A 9,508-nucleotide genomic window follows, 5' to 3' on the forward strand; every position below is an offset into this window, starting at 1 on the left:
ATTATAATAAATCGAATTATACCATTTAAACCGAATATCTTTAAATTTTTTGATAAAAAGACAATTATATTCCTGATCTTTTGTTTTTCGAACATTTAAATTTCTAAAAATTTAAAAATACAATTAAATCCCTAAAAAAATTTGGTTTATTGTTATTGTTATAAAAAAATCGATTTTATTCTAATTTATTAAGAAATTTAAAAATAGCCGATTCATTAATACGTCCAATAATAATTTAACACGTAAATGTCTTTACAAAAAGACGTTTTACGCATCTTTATGGGAGCATCCCATAATTTGCACACGTTTACCTGCAGGAGGAAACCAAGAAGTAAGTCAAAAGAATAACAAAATTTCTAAACCGAAAAGTAAATTATTTTGGAAACAAAATAAGAAGTTATAATCTAATCGGGTCTAAATTTGCTGCTAATTATGCTGCACAACGTGTGAATGCCCCAAGCTTGGTAAGGTATATCTTCCGGAGAAGCTCAATGACCCTAATCTTTACTCTTTGCATGTGAGAAACATCAGTCAAATTATTGTGCCACGTTATTACACCGAAATTACACCCATTTTTCTTCGTTCTTTCTATATATATTGTTTTGCACGTTGATTCAACTATTCATCAAGCTCACTTCTTTTTTAGATTTCCAAAAATACCTAATGCTAGCACAATAGATACTATATTATCGTATTTGGACTCATTTGTAACACTATAGGGCCTGGCATAAGAATGTTTTATCCGATAAAGGCTAATCACATCTTCTTTAATAGTCCTTAATCACTCTAGTTTTGAACCAGAAAATTGAGTTAGTACTAAAAACAGATCTTGAAATAGTAAATTTGGTCTACTAATAGATGATGATAATTAAATGAGAATACATATTAAAATATAAATTACCCATTGAAAATAAATTAAGCAATATATATATCTATACACAATACATATATAATTTTCTGGTATGTACATAGCATTTCTAAAAATACGGTATATGACAAACTTCAACCAAACACATTCGGCTCATAACAATCTTTAAAAAATCATCGCGAGAAAAGAGGAAAAACACACTGATGCTTACAGCGTACGAGAATTTTACAGTAGTAATAACAACAATTAAATAATTAAAATAAAAATGGGAAAGAATAATTTAATGAATTTTATGATCCACAAAAAATTGTATAATTAGATGACTGACTAAATGCAAAGGTGGTTCACAATTTGTTTAGTAGTGTAGTACGTATCCGGACACAGTAGAGAACCGCAAATATACTTCAACTGATTACTCAGCACTAGTTTCATATTTTTGTTGTATGCACTAGGTGTCATTTTGAAATCATCACTCGGATGCATCTCATAAACCACCAAGTTTGGAATTTATATAGCTGGAATTAAATTTGAACAATGACGTCAACACAAATATCCTTATCCAGTGGCCTACTTGTGCTTGCATCACATCAATTGATGGTGCACAAAAAGAGTCTCATGCGACCCTTCAACTTGTTTTGCGACCTCATCGTAGTTACCGTTTAACACAAATTGATCGTGACATAAAAGTCCAAATCCAAATGAATGCTATTCGATCATGCAGTGCGTCATGTTTTCATGCTGTCATAACACAAGCACAACTTTCTAATAATCACATAAAACTGTGGGTCTAACAAGATTTGCAGGAGTGAAACTAGGAAAGTAGTGACTCACGTGGTCAAAATGTTTTCATAGTTGTTTATAGGGGGACATGCTCTCAAATCATACAAGTACAAAGAAACAAGAAAGCACCAAAAGTATATGAATCTAAGTCAAAGTGCTTGCATGTTGCGTTTCATCAAAGGTACATTAACATGATATAGGTTAGAGTAAACAAAGATTAATACAAGAATCCGGTCACAGGATAATGGCCAAATTCAGGTACATGTCTATAAACGTTTATTTTGGTACCCAAAATCCTAAATTATTATGCCAAAGACATTGCACTTTTGCTACATTTATCCCAGTGATCATCGCTAACATGCATTGTGCTTTCTTCTAACTTTGAAACCAATGCTGCAGTTGACCCTGCACATAATATGAAAGGAAGAAAAATTTAATAACATAAACTACATGCATAAAAACTCTTCTGCCATTTTCAAATTAGTCCCAGTAAAGTTAACCTCAATATATGGTGCACTCACATTGTTATTAACGATCCATGCTTATTGTGATCTAATCAATGGCCTTTTCATAATTGTTACTGAATCCACTAATCATACAAGTCAAATACTGTGTGCTAACAATTCCAGGTAGTGAAGTTGTTTAGCGTTTACCTACAGAATCTATCTTAAGACAAGTGCACTAGAATGACATATCAAATACAGTGTCTCATAGGAAAAAGATTGCTTACTTCTGAAGAGTTACTTCGGAATGTCTTGCACTTACGTGAATGCCCTTCATTGGCAATGTCTTGTAAAAGAAGGCCCAGAATTTAATTGAAAAGTGACTGTAGAGGGGTCAGTCTCTTCACTTGCAACGGGAGCACCCTCAGTTAGTGAAAAACCAAAGACTCTGCAGTTGCTTTTACATGAAGAAACCAGCTCTTGACTTCCTCTCGGCTCTGATCTTGAATCAGGTGAACGTGGACTACCACCCAACTGATCATGCAGATTTAAAAAAGTGAAAGAATTTTTTCCTTCCTGAGCTTTCCCATGGAAAGTTGTCTCATAAGATGGGAAGGAAGCATTCGTTCCACCATCAACTTCAGAAGCATAAGAACCTCGTTGAAGTGCTTTACCACCCTTCACCTGATTAGCTTTGTTGCTATAATCAGAGTTTGAAACTGGATTAAATGCTTGCTGGAACATCAACACGGATGATGGAGATGACAGTTGACCAGATGGAAAGGGTGCATGCAAATGAGAAGAATTGCTATTCATATGCGCAGACCATCCATTTCTGGACCTTAGCATCTGGTAACCATCAAAAGCTCCGAGGCGACCATTTCCATATGGTTGGCTTGGAAGTATTTCTTGACCTTGCAAGACCTTTTGGAATCGGAAAGATTCACCAAAGCCTATGCCATTGCAGGAAGCATCCGAACTCACTTGTGGGATTGTACCATGTCCTGCTGTGGTAAATCCAGGATAGGTTGTACCAGGATAGCACCTTCTTAGTTCCGATAATTGGTGACACTGAGCATTAATACCATTGACAGGATTATTAACACCCAAAATTTCTTGACCTTGCAAGACCTTCTGGAACCTTAGTGATTCCCCAAAGTCTGATGTACTGATCCCATCTGTTAGAAGTAAATAACAACTTAAGTAGCTGAATATTGGACAAGCTAAAAACTAAACCAGATCAAAAGAAAGAAAAAAGATTGATGCATACTGGGAACTGGAAATTCTAGCTGTGCTGAAGGCAATCCAATCTTGCTCCTCTTCAAACCAGCTGTCATCAGGCTACTGGCAGTGGAAGCAGAACCTGATGGCTCAATCTCCCATGGAGAAACCCTGTTATGCCGTGTGGTTTCTAAGTCATCCCACCTTACCTACAATGATAAGAGAACTTATAGCTGCCATCATTTAAATCACTGAAGAAATGATGTCACATCCTTGATGAGTCCTTAAAATCCAGTAAACAAGAAACATGCTCATTTGACAAGAGTATATTAAGCAAAGTAAGAATGATCCAAACAAGTGAACAACATACCAGCAGGCATCTCCATTTTGATCCGGGCCATCTGACAGGATCAACATCATTAATCCCAATAATTAATCCTGTGATTCTGCCAAAAGAAGTCCAAATAAGATTTTCCATTGACAGGGTTATCTAAGTTCATCAAAGCACAGGAACAAACCACAAACAAACCTTCGATCTGCAGCATCTTCGGTTTCAAAACGCATCCTGAACCTCATTCCAACTGAATATGAATAATCAAGGCTCTTCAAGAATTTGTGGACAGGTATGATGAAGTCTGATGAACTAACCCTACAAAGAAACAATTAATTATAGTAGACAATAATCAGATACCAGGCACACCAAGGCAGAAATCTTTAATGTTTAAAGAATAGTATATGGGGCCATTAAGTTAATGAGCTGAGACTGAAGAAAAAGCAGGAATCTTATGTTGCTCGGCTAGATATATCAGAAAATACTGGTTGTGTAATAAGGTTTTGCAGAAGTACCAGAGGGTAAATAACCATGCTATTGGCAAAAGAAAATGAGAGATTTTGAATAATGATTGTATTTGAAACAGGGTAAATAAAAATTATAGTGACAAATTAAAAATTACAAATTGAGTGACATTCAAAAGGAGATCTTCAGGTGAAAAAGCTTAATGTATAAGCAGAAAACTTAGAAAATTGGCTTCACAATTTCTGAGGGATGTAGCCAAGAACTTTACTGTAGCTTGTTTTAGTCTATAGAACCAAATCTCCTATTCAGTTGTTCGTTTACTGTGACGATACGGGAAGATAGTGATCGAATGAATATCTCTCTATTTGATATATAACTAAACATCCTTCTGAATCACATCATATAACTGGAAACTGAAATTTTCCATTTCAACAACTTGGAAAGCAGAAGAGAAAAACCAGAAGAAATACCTTGGGTTATAGTGAACACTGAAGGCACATCTTGAAGACAGAGCATTAATCACTTCCACAGGAGTGCTATGATTCAACTGCTGGTGAGGGAGAACTGAAAATTTACCATCACTTTTCAATTGACCTGCCCTACGAATTCCCAATCTCAGTTCACCATCTGCCCCCCTATCATTAAGTATAAAATGTTGGTTATGTCCTTCTTATAAAGACTAGTTAATATTCAATGTTTGGTATAATTTAGATCTGAATACCTAAGAAACAGGACAGCATCTCCAGACACCAGCTGCTTCTTGTTCACAAATGCACTCCATCCAGTGGTAAGCAAATGCCTTCGTGGCTGCCCTGTTCAGACGAAACAGGAAATACTAATGAAATACACAAACAGCCACATATCCACAATCTCACTGTTTTCCTTAGAAAGAAAAGAGACACCATGACATACCCCTGTAAATATGTCGAAACTTCCATTCCCGGCCATGCAGATCCTTTGCTACAAGCTCTTGTGATGGCCTCTGTTGACTATAATCCTGAAGTAACACTGAGTTATAACTTATATTCATAATTATTCAAACTACAGATCTTACCTAATCCTAGGAAAATTGATGCCAGTTGTTATGATAAATGAAAGAAAACTTCCAAATTCTACAACAGTGTAATTTCAATACATTTACAAAGGCTAGCTTAACATCAGTAGATATAAAAAAAATGCGAAAAGTAGAATCAAGGAAACACTTGATCAAGGTCAGTTTGAAGTGAATGTATCCTCATTATAATTACCAGCGGAGGAAAGCAATCTTCAGCTGCACGACGGGGAACTGAGAATCCACCATGAGTGCTGGTATCAGAAGCTGTCAGAGTCTTGCAAAACATGTGGGGTGTTGTTGCCTTCATCACAGCATCCGTGTCCTCCTCTTCACCATCAGCCTCAATATCCCCTTCCTGAAATTTTTGCTGTACTTCATATAAACAACAGCCAAGTTCATGCAAAATCAAAGTTTAAGAAGGGAACTCAATTTAGTACCAAAGCATAGCTCTCTTTTCTTTTAACTTTGTAACAATAGAATGTGTTTTATAGTTCCCTTGTTCAGTTCAGTTGTAAGGGTCTGTTAATGTGTTTAAATGACTACTAATACCATTGAAAGAGACACAGAACAAAAATTATAGCTATGTTGTGTACTTTTGACACCTTTGGATTTCAAAGACTAGACAATTGAGCTTTACCTCAACTAAGCAAATTCATAAGAATTACAATTATCACAATCTTGTCAATTTTACTTAGCCCCTTAGACTTAGGTACGGTATCGCTTTCCCTAAAAAGGAGCTGAACAAAGGTGAAAAACCATGAATGAGCCTCACCTCATTTTCAGGAACAAGCAAAACCTGGCAATACACTTCATCACTCCCTTCCTCTGCCTGCACACAAGAATCACAACGCACAAACATCACATTACACGTAAGAATTTCCAAATAAGACGAACCTAAAGCTCTCTATTCTACATGACTCGCCCTAAGCAGTAAGAAGCAGAGGAAATGAAAAAGTATAATTTTGTGATACATCATCAAGCAAGCAAAACCCAGATAAGATAAACAGAAAAATAAATCAACTTTACAACAAAATAAAAGAACAGAGAGCAGAAGAAGATAGTACTCACATGGAGCTTAACATCGAGAACGCGACAGAACACATGGGGTGGGATGCTGTTATTGTTGTTAGAGAGAGGAAAATCGTGAAGTTGCTGCTCAGAGTGTCCCTGTGGGAAGTACACAACAAGAGTTCCCTTCTTCGGCAACGAGATCATTGAACCTGCACACGCGTGCCACAGCTCCAAACACACGGAATTAGAAGAAGAACCAGGAACAACAGGAGCTGAAGCTGAAACAGAAGCAGTGCTTGTTCCCGAGTGCGAGGAGGAAGAAGATGGAGAAGCAGCGTAGGAACCATACGACGGCGTTTCATCGTCCTCCGTGGTGTTCAGATCAATCAAACCCGCCATGAGAATTAAAATTTAAAAGAAGAAAGAAAAGAACTTGTGAACAATGCTAATGGAGTAGCAAAAGGTACCAACTTGGAGTTGAAGACTTGGCGTGGAGAAGAAGAGGGAATGGGGAATGGAGAGAGGGATTTGAAAGAGAAGAAGGGTTTCATTTCATTTCATGTTCTCATGATGGGTACTGCATTTTTTCAGAGAGCTAACTTTGGCATTTGCTAAAAAGAAGCTGACCCAATACTCCCAAAAAGAAAGAAAGAAAGAGACCCTCTTTCTCTCTCTCTCTGATGAATTTCCTTTTCTTTCTTTCTTTTTTGGGTTCTTTCTTCCTTTTACTTTTGTTTCCTGGCTTTGAATGAATGAGTGAAATGGGGTCTCTCTCTCTCTCTCTCTTGGGTACCATCAAATCATGCTTTCATTCCCATTTATCTCATCAAAATCCTTTTTTTTTTCATTATTTTATTTACTCTCTTTTAATATATTTTGTTTTTGTTAAATGTTTTATTTTGTTGGTTTGCAGGGTGAAGCAGCAGGAGGAGCAGTGGTTGCAGCTGCTGCAATGCTGAGACTGTTGGGTGTGATGTGTGGCAGAGAGAGACAGAGAGAGAGAGAAAGAAAGAAACAAGCAAGAACAATGACTGTACTGTAGACTGTAGTAGTAGTAGTGGCTCATGCATTTTATGAGAGCCTTTTATTCAATTTTCATTGGTGAAAGGGCCAATTACAAAATTAAATAAATAAAAAGAATGTACGGGCTTCTCCCTGTATTTCCGGGGGGGATGTCTATTCTGTCCCCTTCTATTTCACCAAATCTCACTCTTATCCCTTCTTCTTTCTTCTTCTTACTGCTTAGTAAAATCAATGCACTACTTTAGATTACCACTTATTAGCTCTGGTTTTCGATTTGGTTCTCCCTCATATCATTATGCTTCTTGCCAATGGCCTTTGATTGTGAATAGATTTCCCATCATTTTTAGCACAGGAGACTAGGAGAGTGTTTGTTTTACAGTATTTGGAGGCAAAAGATAGAAAACAAAATTTATTCACTAAAATTAGTTAATACACATATATTTTATTCTAATAAATAATTTTAATGTATATTTAATATAATTAAAAATAAAAATATTTTTTATTTTTTGTTAGTTTGAGTAAAAAAAATACAAAAATATTTTATGCACGCCAATATAATATCTGACATTATTTTAGAATTTTAATATAATTGTTTTTGATAAAGTAAAATCTGATTATACGTGCATTGCATCTAATTATACATCTGAGTTCATCTTTAAAATAGTTTTTGAGAATAATTGTATATATAATTTTAAATAGTTTTCAAAATTTTAATTACATTAACTAAGTTTTAAAGATCGACACTGTGAATCCATCATCTAAAGAATTAAGGGACTAACATAATGTATTTTTATCATTTTCAACAATGTAATTAATACAATTGAGATCTTAAATACTTTCTTAATGTAACTAATTTCAAGAACTATTTTAAATTTTAAACCTATATAATATTATTATAATTGCATAATAATAACAAAATCATGAACATATATCTATACAGAAACGTAATGCAAGCATAATGATGATATTGTTCTAGAAAATCTAAGTTGAAGCTGAATAATTTTAAGGCACTCCATTACCACTTCTATGAGAGACAAGTGCAAGATAAGTGAGCTTGGATGTGGAAAGTTGCATGCTGTTTTTGGGAAATTCATCCTTCATTTTGGAATTTCTGCCTACCCAAGTTTTGACTTTTCCTTTAGGGTCCTAACCATTATTATTAGCTAGTTTCTTAGAACGAAAGTAACGGCTAATCCTGGTCCCTGTGCCTAACCAATTAGAGAACTATGGCAAAATGATGATCAACATATCTTTATGCTTTTCATAGTTTAGACCGTCATTTTTATATATATAGACCTAACCATTTCAAATGTGGAGCAGCTATTCCATATCAGTTCTTTTTAGGCCAACCTTTTTACAATTTTCGAAAATAAAAAATTCATATATAAAATTTTTCTTTAAATATTTTTTATTAAATAAATCAAAATATATAATCTGTCATTCTATTTATCATTTCTAATAACGGATTACTTTTTAAAAAGAGTTGCATTCTCAATTTTGCTAATACTCACACACACACAGACTAATTAATAAACAAGATTACAAGAGTATTTATCACTTAATCAATTATATGTTAATTTTGTTGCCTTTAATTAGGTGTCCATGCCTAGCTACCTCTTTAGCTTGTGCCTCCCTACTAGGGGTGCACATGGGCCGGGTGAAGCCGAGTTTGATGTGACCCAGACCCGGCCCGAAATATACACCGGGTCTATTTATTAGACCCGAACCCGGCCCTAGACCCGATGAAACCAATACACTTTCGGGTCACAATTATACCGGGTGAAAACCGGGTAAAAGCCGGGCCGTTAACATTACATTACGTTGATACCTTCTTGTAAGCTAGCATGTAAAAAAATCCAAATTTCCAAGACTCCAACCATTATTTAACATGGTAAAATTCACTTAGAAAAATATAACAAAATTATTAATAATAAATAATATATTATCGTCAGATTTATTGAGAGAAAAATTTAACGGTAACAAGTTTTAAAAATTTTGCCAATTAAAAGTTTATATCCGACATTAAATTCGTCGATAATTAGCGGTGGACGAAAAAAATCTGCCAGTAAATAATTACTGACAAAGTTTATACAGTCTGATTTATGCTAAATTCAATGATAAACAGATTACCGACAGAACTTTTTAATAAATCCAACAATATTCGATAACTTTCTTCTAGTGTACAAAAGCAAACTAATTTTAGAATAATTTTAGAATAATAAGACTTTACGTTAAAGTTTAAACAACCTACAAAAAGAAAATAAGAGATAACACACCAAGAAAATGATGTAAAGATATATATATTTGGTAAA

The 9,508-nt window shown here is 34.9% G+C and overlaps 1 protein-coding gene across 4 annotated transcripts; it reads right to left on the minus strand.

The window, feature by feature from the left end:
* Positions 1,617-7,231, minus strand: LOC107631192 (auxin response factor 3). 4 transcript variants are annotated; one of them, XR_002359798.1, is made up of 12 exons: positions 6,231-7,231; positions 5,935-5,991; positions 5,356-5,529; positions 5,021-5,105; positions 4,830-4,920; positions 4,579-4,743; positions 3,842-3,961; positions 3,683-3,758; positions 3,362-3,521; positions 2,398-3,269; positions 2,170-2,362; positions 1,617-2,053 (listed from the first exon to the last, which is right to left on the minus strand). XR_002359798.1 is itself a non-coding variant. In XM_016334550.2 (11 exons), exons 1-10 carry the CDS (start codon positions 6,570-6,572, stop codon positions 2,425-2,427), a joined length of 2,115 nt encoding a protein of 704 aa, XP_016190036.1. In that variant the 5' UTR covers positions 6,573-7,229; the 3' UTR covers positions 1,617-2,053; positions 2,414-2,424. The 4 variants fall into 4 exon arrangements, 3 of the variants coding, with proteins under 3 accessions (XP_016190036.1, XP_016190039.1, XP_016190035.1); XM_016334550.2 differs by lacking the exon at positions 2,170-2,362 and having other exon boundaries at positions 2,414-3,269; positions 6,231-7,229; XM_016334553.2 differs by lacking the exon at positions 2,170-2,362 and having other exon boundaries at positions 1,686-2,053; positions 2,379-3,269; positions 5,356-5,517; positions 6,231-7,229.

The sequence above is a fragment of the Arachis ipaensis genome, chromosome B03 (assembly GCF_000816755.2).
Source record: "Arachis ipaensis cultivar K30076 chromosome B03, Araip1.1, whole genome shotgun sequence".
NCBI lineage: Eukaryota > Viridiplantae > Streptophyta > Magnoliopsida > Fabales > Fabaceae > Arachis > Arachis ipaensis.